Source organism: Zalophus californianus, chromosome 11 (genome assembly GCF_009762305.2).
Source record: "Zalophus californianus isolate mZalCal1 chromosome 11, mZalCal1.pri.v2, whole genome shotgun sequence".
Taxonomy (NCBI): domain Eukaryota; kingdom Metazoa; phylum Chordata; class Mammalia; order Carnivora; family Otariidae; genus Zalophus; species Zalophus californianus.
Window position 1 is genome coordinate 72,668,097 of NC_045605.1, and position 22,119 is coordinate 72,690,215.

Here is a 22,119-nt window from a genome sequence, read left to right on the forward strand (position 1 = left end):
GTGGCCAAAGGCAAAGGAGTGGAAATTCCACATGTGGCCATTTTGTTTGCCAACTGGCCCATGTGTACAGCAGAAATGGTTATTGTTTGTCTCTGTAATAAAATCACTGAATAAATTTTGTAGAGCTTTAAATCAGCCTCATAAGCGTCACCAGGCAATTCCCCCAGGAAAGACAGGGAGGATGGTGAGGTATAGAACTCCAGGGACACAGAAAAGAACCAGTGTGTCTCTTGCAAAGGACTGGTACTAGAAATGCTATAAACCTTGTGCTAACCACAAAATCCAATCATAATGCAAAACCTCAAAACCCATGGAACCCTGACATTGGTAGCAACCAATTCTATGCCAAAACGGAGTTCCTTCTGAAAGCACTGCAAAAATCCACTGCCAAGGTCATGGACCAAAAAAACAAGAGGGACGAGCCCACAAAAAGTGGCATGTGTTGCTTATAATAGTTTAGCTTTCATGTGTCAATAACCATAAGAGGACTGGTAATCTGCACCTTTCAGCCAAGTTATACCTCTGAAAAGCTCATGCTGGCTAAGTAACCTGCTGACTGGACAAAGAACACCTCAAGGATATAGAAGGTCGGATCCAGGTTTTGTAGCACCTGAAGCTTGTTCAATTTGGAAGGCCTGTTCAAGAAAATGAATACAAAATCTCACAGTTGAAATTGTTAGGCACCTCCCAGGGGCTTTGGAAGGGGCTTGAGCAAGTTAGAGGCCCTTAATGTAGTAGTTCTCAAACTCTGTTGTACATTAGAGCCACGTGGGGAGCTTTAAAAATCCTGATGCCCAGTTTGCATGCCCTACCAATTAAATCAGAATGTCAGGGGTGGTGGGAGAGCCAGGTATCAGCATTTTAAAAAGATCTTTAGGTGATTCCTATGTGCATCAAACTTTGGGAACCACTGCTTAAAGGTTAAGCTTTACTAGCTGCAGGTAACTCTGTCTCTGGATAGGGTGTATTCTACAGTTTTCATTCATTTAGGCAAGTAACATTTCTTGAACAACTGCCATATTCCAGCCCTTGGCACTATGTCTGACATGTATCCGGGAATCAGTTGATGCTTGTTGAATATATGAATGAACACTAGTTAGGCTGTTTTACACTGGAGACTGGTTGTAAACTAGATTTGGAATTCTCCAATTTCTTTTCCTTTAGATGTGCTAGCTTTCAAAGGAACGCTCTGGGTTTACTCCAAGATAAAGATGCTTCATGACATATATAGTAGGTGGTCCCTATGGATTCTGGATACAAAGTCAGTCAGCAAACCTCCAGCTTCCTAAAATGTAATGAAAAAATATTTTTCATCTATTGTCACTGCCCCCCTTTGTTTTCTTGGAACTAAATCTACATAGAGGAATACAGAATATATTTGACTGTAGAAATACCAAAATAAGTCTGTAAAGATTCTCATTTACCTATTAAAACTTCGGTAACTCCATCTCCTCTTTTTCCCTATGTTATAGGGTCTCAAAATTCAACTCATACTGTTACTCAGACGTGAAAAGGTACAGCTTCATTTTGCTCATAACAAATCTGGCATTTCTCTGGAGCCCTCATCTGTTAGTAGCAGGAAAATTAATAAACCAAAGATCCAAGTCAGTTTAAATTTACTCTGGTTCAACAATTGAAAGTGATAGACCCTTCAAAGAATTGTCCAGTCTTAAAAAAAAAAAAAAAAAAAAAAAGGTTTACTGTCTTAAAGAGCTTCCTCCTAAGATGGTGTCCAGAGGGGTGTAACCATGAGACTTCATGGTAGATGTGAAAAGGATTGTGTTCTTTCCAACTCTGACCTCTCAGCTTCCAGAGTGCTGGCTGCTTCACCATTGTTTGAGGCTGTGTCCTACAGCTAAAGCAGCTTCAGGATTTTCTCTCTCTTGGCTTGGGTCAGGCTCCACAATGCTCCCTAGGTGATGGGGCTTCATCTCAGCTCAGTACCACCAAACCCTAGAGTCCCTTATATACACATCATTCCTCTAGCCTCCTGGACCAGCCCCCCCCGCCCCCCCCTCCCCTCACACTGTGGCACCATCATGCCTTGGTATGGCAGGCCTGTTGGCATGTCTGCTAGCTCTCAATTCAGCAGATACTGCATGGGGAATTCAGACAGCTTGCGAAAGCTAAAACTCAGAGCCTTCCTCTGAAGGTGGGATGTGGTCAATCCCTAGGCTGGAATGGGAGCAGCCTGAGAGGTGATATCTTTGTAAGGTCCCAAAGAGAAGTGGGGCAAACACTTATCTTCTGTCCTTTGTTACTGAATGTGGCCAGTGATGGAAGGGTGCTTGCTATTGGGCCCGCATATAAACTGCAGGGAGATATCCACCCAAACAAAGGACCGATCTATCTTTTATAATCACATAAGAGTCAAAAGAGCTCTAAATCTCCTACTGGCAGATAACTTGCGGGAGTGAAAGTGTAACAGCACCCCAGTCATTTTTTTTTTTTTAAGATTTTATTTATTTGACAGAGAGAGATAGCTTGAGAGAGAACACAAGCAAGGGGAGTGGGAGAGGGAGAAGCAGGCCTCTGGCAGAGCAGGGAGCCCAATGCGGGGCTCGATCCCAGGACCCTGGGATCATGACCTGAGCCGAAGGCAGAAGCTTAACGACTGAGCCACCCAGGCTCCCCCATCCCATTCAGTCTTAAGGCTCAACTTGCTTCAAGCTTATGCACTCCTTGCTCGCTAACGTTAAGTCTCTTGATCTGTAGCAGAATTAACCTACTTTAGATGTGCAGACAACTGGCCTTGAGGAGTGAAGGACCAAACTCTCCCAGAAGATAAAGCCTGACTACATCCAAAAACAGCTGCTGCTGATGCCAGCAAGTCTGCTCAGGGTCACGTTGACATACAACTAACCACCTGGGCACCTGCTTCTCCGGCACGTAGCCCCCCCTCCCTTTGCCCATGCCTTCCCCTTTAGAATTCTCGGCCTTCCCCTCAATGGGGAAGATGGTCTTTGAGACCTTCATCCACCACCTTCCCAAGTTGCTGGCTTCCTGAATAAAGCAACCTTTCCCTTCCCACCATCACTTGTCTCTCGAGTATATGATTTTCAAGTGGTGAAATTCAGCTGAACCTGAATTTGGAACTGGTTCTCTGGTAACAAAAGTATATCACTTCAAAGGAAGTGATATGGTCCTTGACTTTCAGAAACTGATGGAATGAACACCTATTAACTAGCTCCCATTTTCTTCCTATTTTTAATTGTCACCTTCTTAGTCCTATGAACCAGTGTTTAACACATGTCAAGTTCAACAAATCACAATATACTGTGGCATGAATGAATAAATGAGAAGTGTTCATCTACAATTCAGTTTCTCTTACTGGTTCAATAAACTTCAAAAAAACACTTATTGATCACCTGTTGGAGGTTCATCTCTGATTGAAGATACGACAGGAGTGTTTTATTAATATCCCAATGCTCCCATGGAGAACCAAATCCTCTCTGCCCATTGAAATCCTCTGAAGCTCAACAGCAACATTACAGAAATCAGCACTGGCCAAAGGGGCGAGAGAACTGGTCAGAGTGATGGTGGGGGCTAAAAAAGAACTCAAATTTCAGAGCCAGAAAAGAGTAGATTTTAAGATTTTAACCAAAGAAAATATTTCTCAAACTCCAGGATGTGACAAATAAGCTCATGGTACCTTCTCTGTAGTAGAAGTAGAGCAATCCAATTTGTCTGATGACAGTCACATGAGCTACAAAATCCCTTTTCTGTTTCTTCTGCGCTTACTTCCAGAAGCAGGTACTCACAGCTTCACAGGATGACTCTCCATGTATATACCGGGTCCACTACCAAATGTTTCTCTTCTGTTTGGAAGTCTGTATGCAGAGCTGTGCCCCAATTCCCATGCCTACCTCCTTCCCACTGTCCAACTGCTTTCTTCTGGATCTTTACATCGAGAACTGCAAAAGAAAATAAACCTCTTGGCTTCCGCTGACAACACACCCTTGAATCCCTTTCTCATCCCTTCTCCAGATGAGAGGCTTTGGAGGGGAGACAAGAGAGGAACACTATTTTTTTCTTTTCCAATTAATTTCCATTTCTTTCAAGTCTGAGTAAACTCTGGGCACAGAGCAACCAGGATGATATGATTATGGAAACTATTAATCTCTCCATCAAAGGAGAGCCAACTCATGGTTACGGAGCCACTGGCACGTTCCTCCAAAGCGCTTCTGCAGCATGATCCTCCTGGTTTCCTTTGGGGCCAGAAGAGTTCAGGGTACAACTTCCTAAAGCATAAAATAATCTTTGAGTGCTTCATGAATTGTTGTGAAAAACTGTGTGTTTTCACCCAAGTGCTCTAAAGAGATAGCAAACCCACATTAAAACATGTCCAAACAGAATGAAAGAAAAAAAAATCTAAGATTTTCAGATTACTGAAGGTTCATCTGAAAATGTGAAATCTGGCTCTTTGAAGATCATTCAGATATCACTTGCTGTGGGCAACAAGCAAAGGGTGCATGTGGAGCAAGAAGTCTCCAAATCACTTTAAATATTGACTACTAAAATAGTAAAAACTGTAATTACTTCTAGAACTGATGAGGACAAACAGGACATTATCTGGTTCATCCAAACCTAAAACAAACATTAAAAAAAATTTACAGAATTCAATTTAGGGACTTTGTTCCACAGTCCACAACATCAGCAGACTTTTTTTCGCCCAATGGTGACAGAGTATAGGCTTTTCCATGAGGGGGAGTTAAAGGATTTCTTTCCTCCAGAAGTATGAGCTGATTGGCCAAGTGAATGCTTCCTCCTGGGTACAGGAAGGAAAAGTCCAACGCCAGTAGCACTTTGAAGAAAGCACATTCATGGATTTACAAATACCACCAGCCTTCCAAATACAGTCCCAAAAGAGTGAATTTACAGAGATGCCAAATTCCTCAAATGGTATGGGGTCAACAGACACCACTCAAAACAAAACTATATTATCCTACGTTGACTCAGTGACTTATAATAAAGCCACATACATGCATTTTCTTGAATTATAGACTGTAATAAATATACATTCCCCCATTCACCCACCCACCATGATTTTAATGTACACTCCTTCCTGGAAGCAAGCCCATACTTCAGGAAGTCAAACTCCTCTGGAGAATAAGAAAGTCTCTTCAGGGGCGCCTGGGTGGCGCAGTCGTTAAGCGTCTGCCTTCGGCTCAGGTCATGATCCCAGGGTCCTGGGATCGAGCCCCGCATTGGGCTCCCTGCTCCGCGGGAAGCCTGCTTCTCCCTCTCCCACTCCCTCTGCTTGTGTTCCCTCTCTCACTGTGTCTCTGTCAAATAAATAAATAAAATCTTTAAAAAAAAAAGTCTCTTCATCCTCCCTTCCCACTGTCCCATTGTTGTAATCTGCATGTACAATAGGCCTGACTGAGCAGGAAACTCAGTTTTATGAAGGGACTGTTCCCAAAACGTTTCAATTTCTCATGTAATCACATAAACCCTGAACGGTAAGAGGGAAAGCCCATAAAAGTCATTATAAACAGATTCCATGATGTCAAAGGAAAACCAGCTGGAGAAAGAGTTTTAATAAGCAGCCCTTTTTTTATTACAATAGGCTTGACGTCATTATTTATTATTTCCAGCACTACAACACAAAGCCATGTGCTACACTGTAGACCAGGATGAAAAGGATATGTGGACTTTCCTGAGTATTTTAATATCCTCTTATTGACAATAGATAGAAGATCTGAACAAGGACCAGGAACAGGAAATGATTTTAGTGATTTCATTACAGTAATAGGGAAAAGCATTTCCAATGGGCAGGGATTGGCAGATGGTCTGAGTAAGGCTTCAACTCCTAAACAGCCCACATGTCAACAAGCCCAATATTGATATAAGACCAATATATAATTAACGAGGTGTCCTAGTGAGCAGAAAAGTTTTTATGAATATATGCTGTAGCCTTAGCAGTAGAGCACAGAAAGCTGGTATTTCCAAGGTAAATTTAAAACCATTTCATAAGGAAAGGTATTTAGAGGCAGCAAAAGATATATAGTAGGGCTGTAGCTAAAGAGCTCTCGATGTTCTAGTACAAACCATATCTGCAGTGAAGTATCAAGTCTGGTGTATCTTCACTTAATTTATCTCTAGTGAAAAATAAATGTAGTTGTAGAATTTTCAGATTCTTGAGACTTTTCAGATCTCATTCATGAAACCCTAAAAAGCTTTATAATGTATTTTGAAATCATGAAGAGTGGTGCTTCCAGCTTTGCACCTTTTGCTCAAAATTGCTTTGGCTATTTGGACTCTTTTATGGTTCCACCTGAATTTTAGGATTTTTTTTTTCTATTTCTGTGGGAAAAAAAATGCCCACTAGGATTTTAATAGGGATTGCATTGAATCTATAGATTACTTTGGGTAGTATGAACATTTTAACAATATTAATTCTTCCAATTCATGATCATGGAATGTCTTTCCACTTAGTCATGTCTGCCTAATATTTTGTGTGTGTTTCATAGTTTTCAGTGTACAAGTCTTTCATCTCCTTGATTAAGCTTATTCCTAAACGTTTTATTTTTTTGATGCTATTAAAAATGGAATTGTTTTAAAACAGACACACAGACCAATGGAACCAAAGAGAGAGCCCAGAAATATACCCACACATACACAGTCAACTAATGTCAACAGTGGTGCCAAGAATACACCATGGGGAAAGGACGGTCTCTTCAATAAATTGTGTTGGGGAAAACTGGATATCCACAAAAAGGAGGGAAATTGGACCTTTATCTTAACACTATACATAAAAATTAACTCAAAATGCATAAAAATGTAAACGTAAGACCCGAAATGGTAAGACTCCACAAAGAAAACAGGGGAAAAGCCTCTTGACATTGGTCTTAACAATCACTTCTTGAAAAGACACCAAGAACACAGGCAACAGAAGCAAAACTAGGCAAGTGGGACTACAGAAAACTAAAAGCTTCTGCATAACAAAGGAAACAACAAAACGAAAAGGCAACCTATAGGATGTAAGAAAATATTTCCAAAACATGTATCTGATAAAGAGTTAATATCCAAATATATAGGGAACTTCAACTCAAGAGCAAAAAACCCAAATAACTTGAATAAAAATTTAGGCAAGGAACTGAATAGACATTTCTCCAAAGACATACAAATGGCCAACAGGTATATGAAAAGGTGCTCAAAATCACTAATCACCGGGGAAATGCAAATCAAAACCAAAATGAGGTATCACTTCACTTCATACCAGTTATAGGATGGCTATTATTAAAACAAAGATAACAAGTATTGATGAAGATATGCAGAAAAGGGAACACCTGTGTACAGTTATTGTGAATGTAAACTGGTGCAGCCACTATGGAAATATTATGGAGTTTCTCAAAAAAAAAAAAAAATAGGGGTGCCTGGGTGGCACAGTCAGTTAAGCGTCCAACTCTTGGGTTTAGGCTGATAGTGATCTCAGGGTCGTGAGATTGAGCCCTGCACCAGGATTCTCTTTCCCTTTCCCTCTGCCCCTCCCACTAGTGTGCATGTTCGCTCTCTAAAATAAATAAATCTTAAAAAAAATAAAACTACCATTGATCCAGTCTTACTTCTGAGTATATATCGAAAGGAACTGAAATCAGGATCTCAAAGAGATTGCACTCCCACGTTCATGGAAGCATTATTCACAAAGCCAAGACAGGGGTCAAACCTAAATGTCCACTGACAAACAGGTGAAGAAAAGGAGGTATATACATACAAAGGAATATTATTAAGCCTTAAAAAAGAATGGTACATTCAAGTACTCTGCTTATATCAGCTCCATTAACATTCTATTGGCCATTATATAAATACATAAAGAGGGGCTAGGAATTTTAGAGAGGGTAGAGAAAAAGGATTTTGGTCTTTCCTGTATTGTTAGGATTTTAAAACATCAAAATGGTGTTCATATATTACTAGTGTTAATAAAAAAAAATCTGTCAGCAAATAAAAAAGCAAAAACAAATAATTCAGAAAAATTAAAAAAATAAAGTTTAAATCCCTATAATTTAAACTTTCTAGTAGTCACATTTAAAAAGGTAGCAAGAAAAGATCTAATTAAATTTAATAATGTATTTAACTGAATATATCCAAAATATTATCATCTAACATGTAATCCATATGAAACACTGATGAAAAATACTATATTAATTTTTTTCTTATTACTTTTCCTAAAGTCCAATATGTATTTTACATTTATCTCAATTTGGACTAGTCACATTTCAAACGTTCAGTAGCCATGTGTCTAGAGGATACTGCACTTGATAACAGCATAGGTGTAGACCCTTAACAGAGTACTGTAACGAAACATCAGACACACACACACACACACACACACACACACACACACCTATACACTCATGTATATTAAAGTAAAACCTTCATTAACCAAAATGAGTGAAGAATGAAAAATTCAAATTGCTTTTAACTGACTTATGTTTGGGGTCGGGTTTTTTCTGTGTCTACACATATGTACGTGTGTATACAGTTATAGATTACAGATGTACATCAGTCCTCTTCCTTTTCTTGATTGTTATTTAGCACAATTAGGTATTTAATATGGAATTAAATATATATTTAAACAAGTGAAAAAAGAAAAACAACATTCTATTGGCCAAAGCAAAGTGACGTGGCCAAGCTCAAAGTCAAGGAATAGAGTATACTCTACCCGCTGAGAAGCCATGGCGTGAGAATTGGTACCCAGAGGTGAAGACCTGAGAACAACGATCAAGTCTGCTACAGGTGGCATGGCCTCTTCCATCCGTACCTCTGTGCAGACCACGGGGGGAGGGGCCGTGGGAGAATATGTCCTATGTGTTCCATCTTAAGTGGTTTAAACAGTTTTTTTTTTAAGATTTTATTTATTTATTTGACAGAGAGAGACACAGCGAGAGGGAACACAAGCAGGGGGAGTGGGAGAGGGAGAAGCAGGCTTCCTGCCGAGCAGGGAGCCTGATGTGGGGCTTGATCCCAGGACGCTGGGATCATGAACTGAGCCGAAGGCAGATGCTTAATGACTGAGCCACCCAGGTGCCCCTGGTCTTAAGTGGTTTAGATACTTCAAAAATCAAACTCAAATTTAATTAGAAATAGAACACATTTAACAAATGTTAACCCAAGTTCATTTTGTATGTTTCCCCTCCTCTGAAACAAAGTAGAGGAAAAGTTTGAATTTCATTTGTACATATAATTCCAAATTTCATATTTAGGCTCCTGGAGAAAGCACCATTTCAAAATATCACTGTCATTAATGCAAGCCCTAAATTTTGGGGGTGATTCATCAGACTGTATAGCATTAAAAAAGATTTAGCATTGCTCATATCTTATTCCTTTAAAAAACTATTATAATTTATAGATTTAGGAAGTTTTCAAACATATCAAAATATGAAAATATACACTACCTCATAATGTTACAAGAGCAATTAGTAACAAGTAACAGGGCAGGTCCAAGGCAGAAATGGGAAACAGAAAATAACCCGGACATCCCTAGCCTTCTCAGGTATACCCTTTTTCTCCCTTGGTGACTTACCCACTTTGAGTAGCACTCTCCCTCAGACACCCAGGGGCCTTCGGCTTCCCTTTTAAAATATGCTCCTTCTAAAACAAAATGTGAAATTCATATGCACTGAAGTAAACATGACTAATAACTCGGGAGTATTACTCTTACAGGGTTATTTGTACCTTTCACCTTAAACTTCAAGAGATAAAATGGAATTCTTAGCACTGGCTAGCAGGTGTCACTGGCAGATCCACTGAGCTCACCCTATAGGAACTGGTAGTTTTATCTTTTAGAAACTAACAACAGAAGGAGAAATGAGCTCCGGGCAGCCAGTTTGGGCTCAACCACCAAGCCAACACCTGTGCAGATGGGCCATAAAGTGTCTAACAGTTACCTCTGCCTCATCATACTGTTAAGATCTCTGCTCCAGAAGGACCACAAGTTTGCTCACTAACACACGATGCCTGTATATGCATAATTTCTAAATCTGCACATGTGTGACCTTATACCTGCCTGTGCTTGCAATGATAAAGGTCTCCTTCTGAATATTCTCTCAAATCCTAAATAAAAAGAGCTCCCTTACCCCTGCTCAGGGATCACAGCTTTGGAAGTTATTCTCCATGATCTCATTTGCTGCAAAGAAAGATCACTTTGTGTGACAGCTCCACCTGGTATAGTCTCTATCTGTAACTCACCAAGGAACAAACTCACATTAGTTTGCTTACACAGGCAGGAGTGACTTTATCAGTAGTGCCTTTGAGATCTCATGTTAAATACAGTCACATTCAGCCTTGGATACAGTCAGCATGGAAGACATGAAAACATACAGCGTAAACCTACTAATCAGAGTTAACAGTAAGATTTTAACTTTATAGTTCAATTCGGGAACATTTTCAACAATAAAACTACCTCCAAACTGGAAATTGTATATCTCTTCTCAGTAATGCTATATCCTCTGTTGTATCAGCAAAAGTCACTTAAGGACAAAATACAAAATGTGAGACAAGACCAATGCTTTATTTTTTTTATTTTTTTTTTTAAAGATTTATTTATTTGAGAGCGTGAGAATGAGAGAGAGAGCACATGAGAGGGGGGAGGGTCAGAGGGAGAAGCAGGCTCCCCGCTGAGCAGGGAGCCCGATGCGGACCTCGATCCCAGGACCCCGGGATCATGACCTGAGCCGAAGGCAGTCGCTGAACCGACTGAGCCACCCAGGCGCCCAAGACCAATGCTTTAAAGCTAGAAACATTCTACAACAAATTGAGAAAGGGCTGTATGCCAGAAGAGGGGTTTAAGAAGCTGGCTTTGCTTTTTAAGGAAAGAAGGAGGCTGGAAAGATAGAGTAAGAGGATCCGAAGTTCACCTCATCCCACAAACAAAACTAGATTAACAGTCACATCGGCGTAAATAACCCAGAAGACTACTTGAAGACTGGTAAAAAGCTAGCTTTGTTATTCGTAACTGCTATTTTCTTAAAATCTATTAAAAACTCTCCTTTTAGTAACTAAATAATGCAAACCACTTCCCTAAGAACACGTGGCTGACTCTCTGCACAGATCTCATTCTGAAGCACTATACAGAAGGATAAAACTATATGTGAGGGAAATCACGTATAGCAGTTTGCATATAGAGTCTGAAGTTCTTAAACTCCCTCCATCTTAATTTTAAAAAATCTGAATTCACTCAAATCATTTTCTGAAATTCAACCACTGGAATTACGCTGAAAATAGAGAATTTGCTAATGTGCTTTCATCAAAATGTGACATTTCTATCTTCATATCTTCATACTTACAACGGTAAAAAAAAATTAAACTGTAACAAAGCTAAAGTAAAAACTGCTTTTGAGATGTTACTGACAATCTGGCATACCATCGACACAATAATCACAAAAGGCTAAGATGTGCTTGCATACTGTAGCAAACATCACAGACTATCAAAAAGCCTTTCACAACTCCCTTCTCTTTGTGCCTTTCTCTCTTATAGACCCTAGAAAGAAAAAAAAAAAGACTTGATTTCAAATAGCTGCAGTTAGAGATGGCCATCAGCACAGGTCTGGGCAGTGAGGGCTGTCCTTTACAAATATGAAGGTAAAGACTTCCAATGACAAAGCCCCTTTACCTCTTTCTCCTTTTTCCTGCCTGAATGTGGATGGAAGGTCCAGAGATGTTACAGCCCCTTTAACCACAAAATAAATATGAACACAAAGGTCTACACGCAGACCACATGGAGTGGTAAAAGGAATCAGGATCCCTGAGTCAACAAATCAGGTCTAGACTGCCCACCCCTGGATTTCTTATTGCATTAGATACATAAAAGCTATCGGATTAAGCTCTTGGAGTAGGGTTTTCTACTAGTGCAGCTGAATGTGCTTGCAGTGGAAACAAATACAAAATTCTCACGTAAAAATCAAATTAAGAGGTATGAAGAAAATCCTTACCAAGTCCTCAACCTAGAAAGAACTTCAATAATAAGCTTGTATTTTTGTTTTCTTTACCTAAAGAGGACAACTAACACAAAATCATACAAAAAAAAGTGTGTGGGGGGGGTGGAATTGACAGCAGAGGAAACTCCAGATTCCAATGCCAAATGAAAGTGAGAGAAGACTGGGGCAGGGAGAAGGTATGTATGGGTGTAATGCCAGACAATGAGGGTCCAATAGGCTTTACCTAACATCTCCTATATGTCAATTTCAACTGTCAGTGCAGAAAGTAAAGTTCATTTATTGGGCAGAGGAAACTCCAATTCAGTGTTTTAAGTCTGAGCCTTCAAACTTGGGAATCTTTCCTCCAGGTCATCAGCAAGAGTTTTATCAACTTCATGTAGAATTTTGAGAAAGTCTTCTATCTGTGGGTCAAACAAAAGAAAATAAATATAAGTAGAAGAAAAAGTGATTTTAAGATACCAGTTGTTTACTATAAAAATGTTCTACCTATGGTTTCTAAAGAGTCCAAAGGAAAAGAAATGTTGACAGATCCCCAGATGACAATAACAGTCATTCCCAGGTAGTCCTCTGAAACATCAAAGTGACTAGCCCTTACCGTTTAGTTTTACCCTTGAACTATGATTTATACTCCCAATGCTTCCCCTTTAGCATCCATCACTGAGTTTTATTACCCTCCTCTTTGCTGACATGGCCTCTCACTCCCACATTCCATACTTCATTTTCCTAAAAAAAGTTCCTATTTTAAAATTGCTTCTGGGTGCCTGGGTGGCTCAGTTGGTTAAGCGACTGCCTTCGGCTCAGGTCATGATCCTGGAGTCCCGGGATCGAGTCCCGCATCGGGCTCCCTGCTCAGCGGGGAGTCTGCTTCTCTCTCTGCTGCTCCGCCTGCTTGTGTGTGCGTGCTATCTCTCTGACAAATAAATAAAATCTTTTAAATAAATAAATAAATAAATAATAAAAAAAATTGCTTCTAATGGTAGCAAATGTGATGGAATTTGAAGAATCAAAAACCTAATGATCATTTCTACCCAAGAATCTTATTTTTGCTTAATGTATATGCTATTTACTTTATAACAGTAAGAGGTCCAATAAATTCAGTGTTGATGCCTTTCTCTTAAAATTACAATCACTATTCAGGCTAGTCCCATGAATTACCCTGCAGTCATCTGTCTGACGAAGGCACCAAGTCATGTGAATTGTATGCATGATCTTTTTTGACAATGGGCTCAGAGATCAAGCACTTATGTAAAAACATATAGTAATCCTATAAAACTCAGCCACCTATACATTTACTCATACTCACCACCGGACTATAAAAAGGAAGAAGGTTTTCAAATGCACAGGAACACTTCTGTTTGCTTAACTGGCCCTCTTTTAGTCCCTGAGCCACAGTCTCCTAAAACAAACAAACAAAGACTTAATGTTAAAAAAGGAAAATTTTGGGGGCGCCTGGGTGGCTCAGTTGGTTGGGCGACTGCCTTTGGCTCGGGTCGTGATCTCGGGGTCCTGGGATCGAGCCCCGCATCAGGCTCCCTGCTCGGCGGGGGGCCTGCTTCTCCCTCTCCCACTTCCCCTGCTTGTGTTCCCTCTCTTGCTGTCTGTGTCAAATAAATAAATAAAATCTTTAAAAAAATAAAAAAATAAAAAAGGAAAATTTCTAAAGCTTTATTTGATTAATAAATACAAATCAGTATATGTCATTCCCTACTGATCCTACGGGCATTTCAAATGTCTCAAACTGAGCCCAGCGTCATTCCTCCTTATGTAACCCAAACACTGTTCCACTGGAATCCTTATTTTAGGAAAGGGCATTGCCACCCACCTACCCGGCTACACAAAGCAGTAACCTAAGATACAGCCAAGATTTTTCCTCCTCCTCCGCTGCTGCTGACCCCTCCTCCTAAGAGTTTAATTCTACTCTACTAAATCTCTCTCATCCCTCCTCTTCTTTCCATCCACCCTTCCACTATTTGGGGTCTTATTATTTTTCAGATTACTCTTGAAGATTATTATCACCCACAAGAGCCTGTTGGTTGGTCTGCAGGCCTCCAGCCTCAACTCTCTCTAATCCTCTCTTGCTTCTGGAGTAATCTTTCTAAACAGACCATCTCACTTGATCCTTAAAACAAAACCTTCAGTAGCTCCTCAGTCCTCAAAATTAAATCCATATTCCATTAGGTATGGCACATAAGAATTTTCATGACGTATCCCTGGTTTATTCTCAGTCCACCCTCCTATACTTCTGTCACTTAAAAATAAACATTCCTCCAAAAACAAAAAGCACGCATAAAGATGACAGCAAACAATGGGAAAAACACATGCAATGAATATGCAAAAGATATTATTATTGCCCAAACAGTTCATGTAAATAATCAAAATAGATAAATTTATAAAGTAGGAAACACAAATAATATACAAATATATGCGGGGGTGCCTGGGTGGCTCAGTCAGTTAAACGTCTGCCTTCGGCCCAGGTCATGATCCCAGGGTCCTGGGATTGAGCCCTATGTCCGGCTTCCTGCTCAGCAGGGAGTCTGCTTCTCCCTCTCCCTCTGCCCTTCCCCAACTCCTGCTCTCTCTCTCTCTCCAATAAATAAAATCTAAAAGAAAAAAAAGCCCACAAATATATGGAAAGATTGTTCAATCTTACTAATAAAAATACAAATCAAAATAAGGAACAATTTCTCACCTACTGAACTTTACTTGATATAAAAATTGTAATGTCTGATAATAAGAATCCTATAAAGCCAACATTTTCACATAAACCTATTTGGGCAATATGCAGCCATTAAGCCTCAGCCATCTTCACTTGTACAATACCAAGCCCAGTAAGCTAACTTCCAAAAATCTATGCTCAAGTAATAACCCCTATCTAGAAAAGCACAATAGTTGACCAAAAAAACAAATTACCAGAATAACAGAAACTTCTTTTAAGAAATATTCTTAAAAAAATGCAATGAATGTACATATATTCTTCATAGTTATATTTATATTTTTTTCTAAAATACATGGATAGAAAGTACACCCAAAGGAAGAATATGCTAAAAATTCCAAGCATATTCAGGAAGAATACCCCCTAAAACAAGTCTGCAGTAAATTATGAAAACTGGTTTTTTTGACAAACTGGGTATTAAACTGGTTCTCAGTGAAATGTCTTTCAGTAAATTTAGAGTCTGGAAAAAGGCTCATAACATAATGTTTAGTGAAAAGAGCAGTCTATAAAATTCTATATACTGGATTTTAAGTATGTGAAAAACACATATATAAACACACCAAACCATATCAGTTGCTGCGTTAAGATTATAAAGTTACAGTGATAATTTTTTCTTTCTCTAGTTCCCCAAATTTATGTAATATAGTTATTTTATTTATTTGTTTGTTTTGAAGATTTTATTTATGGGGCGCCTGGGTGGCTCAGTCATTAAGCGTCTGTCTTCGGCTCAGGTCATGATCCCGGGGTCCTGGGATCGAGCCCTACATGGGGCTCCCTGCTCAGCGGGAAGCCTGCTTCTCCCTCTCCCACTCCCCCTGCTTGTGTTCCCTCTCTCGCTGTGTCTCTCTGTCAAATAAATAAAATCTTTAAAAAAAAAAATAAAAAAAATAAAGATTTTATTTATTTGAGAAAGAGCGAGCAAGAAAGCACAAGCAGGGGGAGCAGCAGAGGGAGAAGGAGAGGCAGACTGCTGCTGAGCAGGGAACCCGAAGTAGGGCTCAATCACAAGACCCCAGGATCATGACCTGAGCTGAAGGCAGACACTTAACTGACTGAGTCACCAAGGTGTCCCTTTATGCTACTTTTATATTAGAAAAATACAGTGATAATAAAGTTTGGAGCATTAAGCAATCCATACTTTCTTTTGCTGAAGAAACCATCAATACTTCTTTCCTACCTTTGTTAAAATCTGAAAAATATTAGAAAGAAATTCACATGAAATATCCTTTAAGATTTTCAAGTGGAAATCATCTTGGATTAAGTCAGACTTTTTCGTTTCTTCCATGTTAGAATCTGCCGAGTTCTCTGGTTTCTTCTGACAATGTTCCACGTTTTGTAAGACACGAATCAGGCTGTCAATTAGAGGAAGATCTAGCGTACAAAGAGATCAAGAAGCACAGAATTAGCCAGTTAAATTTGGTCTTTTCTCCTTTTGTTGACTGATTCATTCATTCAAAAGTACTGAACAACTTACTAGTAGCTAGACAGTTCACTTACATAGCAGAGATATGACCACAAACAAGATCACTGAGGCCTGAGCCTTCAGGAGGTTCACATTTTCATACTCTCAAATAAACTAATGAATAAAACAGATCATCTCAGCTTTGAGTGAGTTCTATCTATGAAGGAAATTAAAGGGGAATATAATAAAGCAGCCAGCAGGGGAAGCTCTCTGAGGTGAGAACTACAGGAGAAGCATCAATGCAAAGAGCCTAGGAAAACAGTTCAGGCAGAGAGAACAGTAAGTGCAAAAAGCCCAAAGAGGAAATGGTCTGAGGAACAAAAAGGCCACTGTGTCTCAAGCCAAGTGAAGCAAGGGGGAAGGAGGGCACAAGACAAGTTTAGAGAGCTACGCAAGAGTCCTATATCATGCAGTGCCTTGGAGGCCACAGTGAGAAAGAATTTGAATTTTAAACTTTATCATCAACATCTTAAACAAAGCTTTTAAATTATATATTTCTTTAAGTTAAATTTCAAAAACAGTATGATTTCTTAAAAGACTGAATAATTATTTTAACTAGCCTATAATAAAAACTGAACATAAATAAAACTAAAGCTCAGACTCAAAATATATGTTATAGCATGAACATGTTAAAGGGTATCTCACTTTGATTCAGCCACTGATTCTAACCCTACCATTTCTGCATCACAGTTACAAATCCAGGAAACAAGATTTTCTGTAGCACTGAATCCAGTATATTGATTTTAAACAATCTAACTTTACTTCCAGATTTAGGTCATTTATAGTACATGAAAATGACATTTTTAAAAAATTAAGGAAATAAAAAACTAGGGAAATCATATCCCTTATTTCTCAACTCAATGTCACCTCTTCAAAGCACCCAGCCTGCAGGGCTGCTTTACTATATTCCCCTTGGATTTATTCCCACTCTCTTCCTTCTGTTGTCCCTAACTCTTGACTCTAAGACTCAGTTCTTCACTCCATGATGTCCCTGTAGGTCACATCGATCTACACTATACCATTCTTCTCTCTTTCTCACCCTCAGCCCTAACTCTGCAACACCCTTATTCAAGGCGTAGGGCAGGATGAGTGGGTGAGGGCTATTTAGTGGTTTTGAGTTCAAAGAGCATCTTTACACTTTCTCCCCCAATCATAAAAATCATACATAAAGTTTCAGGGAGTTGAGGGGTGGGGGATATAAAAAACACCCAGTCCCATAACATCAAGAAAGAGCTTTTTCCACGCTGGAGGCCGGGCCACAGCCCTTCGGAGGAGGAGCAAGATGGCGGAGGAGTAGATACCTAAATTTCGTCTGGTCCCAGGAATTCAGCTAGATAGGTATCAAATCATTCTGAACACCTGTGAACTCAACAGGAGATTGAAGAAAAGAATAGCAGCAACTCTCTAAACAGAAAAGTGACCACTTTCTGGAAGGTCTCTTCTGATTTGTTTAGTGTATATTTTTCTGGGGTCATTGTTACCCTGTTAGCATTTTGTTCTCTCATTCATCTATTCTCCTCTGGACAAAATGACAAGAAGGAAAAAATAACCTCAAAAAAAAGAACAAGAGGCAGTAACGCCTGCCAGGGACCTAATCAATACGGACATTAGTAAGATGTCAGAACTAGAATTCAGAATGACAATTATAAAGATACTAGCTGGGCTTGAAAAAAAGCATGGAAGATACTAGAGAAACCTTTTCTGGAGAACTAAAAGAACTAAAATCTAACCAAGTTGAAATCAAAAAGGCTATTAATGAGGTACAATCAAAAATGGAGGCTCTAACTGCTAGGATAAATGAGGCAGAAGAGAGAATTAGTGATACAGAAGACCAAACAATGGAAAATAAAGAAGCTGAGAAAAAGAGAGATAAACAATTACTGGATCCCAAGGGCAGAATTCAAGAGATAACTGATACCATAAGACGAAACAATACTAGAATAATTGGGATCCCAGAAGAAGAAAGAGAGAGAGGGGTAGAAGACATATTGGAGCAAATTATAGCAGAGAACTTCCCTAACTTGGGGAAGGAAACAGGCATCAAAATCCAGGAGGCACAGAGGAACCCCCTTCAAAATCAGTAAGAACAGGTCAACACCCCGACATCTAATAGTAAAACTTACGAGTCTCAGAAACAAAGAGAAAATCCTGAAAGCAGCTTGGGACAAGAGGTCTGTAACCTACAATGGTAGAAACATTAGATTGGCAACAGACCTACCCACAGAGACCTGGCAGGCCAGAAAGGACTGGCATGATATATTCAGAGTACTAAATAGGAAAAATATGCAGCCAAGAATACTATATCCAGCTAGGTTGTCACTGAAAATAGAAGGAGAGATAAAAAGCTTCCAGGAAAAACAAAAACTAAAGGAATTTGCAAACACAAAACCAGCCCTCCAAGAAATATTGAAAGCGGTCCTCTAAGCAAAGAGAGAGCCTAAAAGTAACATAGACCAGAAAGGAATAGAAACAATATATTGTAACAGTCACCTTACAGGCAATACAATGGCACTAAATTCATTATCTTTCAATAGTTACCCTAAATGTAAATGGGCTCAATGCCCCAATCAAAAGACAAAGAGTATCAGATTGGATAAAAAAGCAAGACCCATCGATATGCTGTCTGCAAGAGACTCATTTTAGACCCAAAGACACCTCCAGATTGAAAGTGAGGAGGTGGAAAACCATATACCATGCTAATGGACATCAAAAGAAAGCTGGGATGGCAATCCTTGTATTAGACAAATTAGATTTTAAACCAAAGACTATAATAAGAGATGAGGAAAGACACTATATCATACTTAAAGGGTCTATCCAACAAGAAGATCTAACAATTGTAAATATCTATGCCCCTAACATGGGAGCAGCCAATTATATAAGCCAGTTAATAACAAAATCAAAGAAACACATCGACAACAATACAATAATAGTAGGACACTTGAACACCCCTCTCACTGAAATGAACAGATCATCTAAGCAAAAGATCAGCAAGGAAATAAAGACTTTAAATGACACACTAGATCAAATGGACTTCACAGATATATTCAGAACATTCCATCCCAAAGCAACAGAATACACATTCTTCTCTAGTGCCCACGGAACATTCTCCAGAATCGATCACATCCTAGGTCACAAATCAGGTCTCAACCAGTACCAAAAGACTGGGATCATTCCCTGTATATTTTCGGACCACAGTGCTTTGAAACTAGAACTCAATCACAAGAGGAAAGTCGGAAAGAACTCAAATACATGGAGGCTAAAGAGCATCCTACTAAAGAATGAATGGGTCAACCAGGAAATTAAAGAAGAATTAAAAAAATTCATGGAAACCAATGAAAATGAAAACACAACTGTTCAAAATCTTTGGGATGCAGCAAAGACAGTCCTAAGAGGAAAGTATATAGCAATACAAGCCTTTCTCAAGAAACAAGAAAGGTCTCAAATACACACCCTAACCCTACACCTAAAGGAGCTGGAGAAAGAACAGCAAAGAAAGCCTAAACCCAGCAGGAGAAGAGAAATAATAAAGATCAGAGCAGAAATCAGTGAAATAGAAACCAAAAGAACAGTAGAACAGATCAACAAAACTAGGAGCTGGTTCTCTGAATTACTAAGATTGATAAACCCCTGGCCAGACTTATCAAAAAGAAAAGGGAAATGACCCAAATAAGTAAAATCATGAATGAAAGAGGAGAGATTACAACCAACACCAAAGAAATACAATTATAAGAACATATTATGAGCAACTATATGCCAGCAAATTAGATAATCTGGAAGAAATGGATGCATTCCTAGAGATGGATAAACTACCAAACTGAACCAGGAAGAAATAGAAAACCTGAACAGACCTGTAACCACTAAGGAAATTGAAGCAGACATCAAAAATCTCCCAACAAACAAGAGCCCAGGGCCAGATGGCTTCCCAGGGGAATTCTACCAAACACTTAAAGAATTAATACCTATTCTTCTGAAACTGTTCCAAAAAATAGAAATGAAAGGAAAACTTCCAAACTCATTTTATGAGGCCAGCATTACCTTGATCCTCAAATCAGATAAAGACCCCATCAAAAAGAATTACAGACCAATATCCCTGATGAACATGGATGCAAAAATTCTCACCAAAATACTAGCCAATAGGATCCAACAGTACATTAAAAGGATTATTCACCATGACCAAGTGGGATTTATCCCTGGGCTGCAAGACTGGTTCAACATCCGCAAATCAATCAACGTGATACAATACATTAATAAAAGAAAAAACAAGAACCATATGATCCTCTCAATAGATGCAGAAAAAGTATTTGACAAAGTACAGCATCCTTTCTTGATCAAAACTCTTCAGAGTATAGGGATAGAGGGTACATACCTCAATATCATAAAAGCCATCTATGAAAAACCCACAGCAAGTATCATTTTCAATGGGGAAAAACTGACAGCTTTCCCCCTACGGAAAGGAATATGTCAGGGATGTCCACTATCACCACTGCTATTCAACATAGTACCAGAAGTTCTAGCCACAGCAATCAGACAACAAAAAGAAATAAAAGGCATCCAAACTGGCAAAGAAGTCAAATTCTCACTTTTTGCAGATGATATGATACTTTATGTGGAAAACCCAAAAGACTCCACCCCAAAACTGCTAGAAATCATACAGGAATTCAGTAAAGTGGCACAGAAATCAGTGGCATTTCTATACACCAGTAACAAGACAGAAGTAGAGAAATTAAGGAGTCGATCCCATTTACAATTGCACCCAAAACCATAAGATACCTAGAATAAATCTAGCCAAAGAGGCAAAGAATCTGTACTCAGAAAACTATAAAATACTCATGAAAGAAATTGAGGAAGACACAAAGAAATGGAAAAATGTTCCATGCTCATGGATTGGAAGAATAAATATTGTGAAGATGTCAATGCTACCTAGAGCAATCGACACATTTAATGCAATCCCTATCAAAATACCACCAACTTTTTTCAAAGAAATGGAACAAATAATCCTAAAATTTGGATGGAACCAGAAAAGACCCTGAATAGCCAGAGGAATGTTGAAAAAGAAAAGCAAAGCTGGTGGCATCACAATTCCGAACTTCAAGCTCTATTACAAAGCTGTCATCATCAAGACAGTATGGTACTGGCACAAAAACAGATACATAGATCAATGGAACAGAATAGAAGCCCAGAACTGGACCCTCAACTCTATGGTCAACTAACCTTCGACAAAGCAGGAAAGAATGTCCAATGGAAAAAAGACAGTCTCTTTAACAAGTGGTGTTGGGAAAAATGGACAGCCACATGCAGAAGAATGAAACTGGACCATTTCCTTACACCACACACAAAAATAGACTCCAAATGGCTGAAAGACCTAAATGTTGAAACAGGAGTCCATCAAAATCCTAGAGAACACAGGCAGCAACCTCTTCGACCTCAGCTGCAGCAACTTCTTCCTAGAAACATCGCCAAAGGCAAAGGAAGCAAGGGCAAAATTAACTATTGGGACTTCATCAAGATAAAAAGCTTTTGCACAGCAAAGGAAACAGTCAACAAAACCAAAAGACAACCGACAGAATGGGAGAAGATATTTGCAAATGACATATCAGATAAAGGGCTAGTATCCAAAATCTATAAAGAACTTATCAAAATCAACACCCAAAGAACAAATAATCCAATCAAGAAATGGGCAGAAGACATGAACAGACATTTCTGCAAAGACATCCAAATGGCCTACAGACACATGAAAAAGTGCTCAATATCGCTCGGCATCAGGGAAATCAAAATCAAAACCTCAATGAGATACCACCTCACATCAGTCAGAATGGCTAAAATCAACAAGTCAGGAAATGACAGATGTTGGCGAAGATGCGGAGAAAGGGGAACCCTCCTACGCTGTTGGTGGGAATGCAAGCTGGTGCAGCCACTCTGGAAAACAGTATGGAGGTTCCTCAAAAAGTTGAAAATAGAGCTGCCCTATGACCCAGCAATTACACTACTGGGTATTTACCCCAAAG

General features: G+C 39.2%; 1 protein-coding gene across 1 annotated transcript in view; it reads right to left on the reverse strand.

Moving 5' to 3' along the window:
* Window positions 1-10,595: 10,595 nt before the first annotated feature.
* The window catches only part of SAAL1 (serum amyloid A like 1), a 31,699-nt gene continuing 20,175 nt past the window's right edge, over window positions 10,596-22,119 (reverse strand). Inside the window, exons 10-12 of the mRNA XM_027581036.2 lie at window positions 15,830-16,023; window positions 13,243-13,335; window positions 10,596-12,340 (exon numbers count right to left, since the gene is read on the reverse strand). Of these exons, the coding sequence (XP_027436837.1) occupies window positions 12,248-12,340; window positions 13,243-13,335; window positions 15,830-16,023 (380 nt within the window). The 3' untranslated portion in view covers window positions 10,596-12,247. The remainder of the gene's footprint in view (window positions 12,341-13,242; window positions 13,336-15,829; window positions 16,024-22,119) is intronic.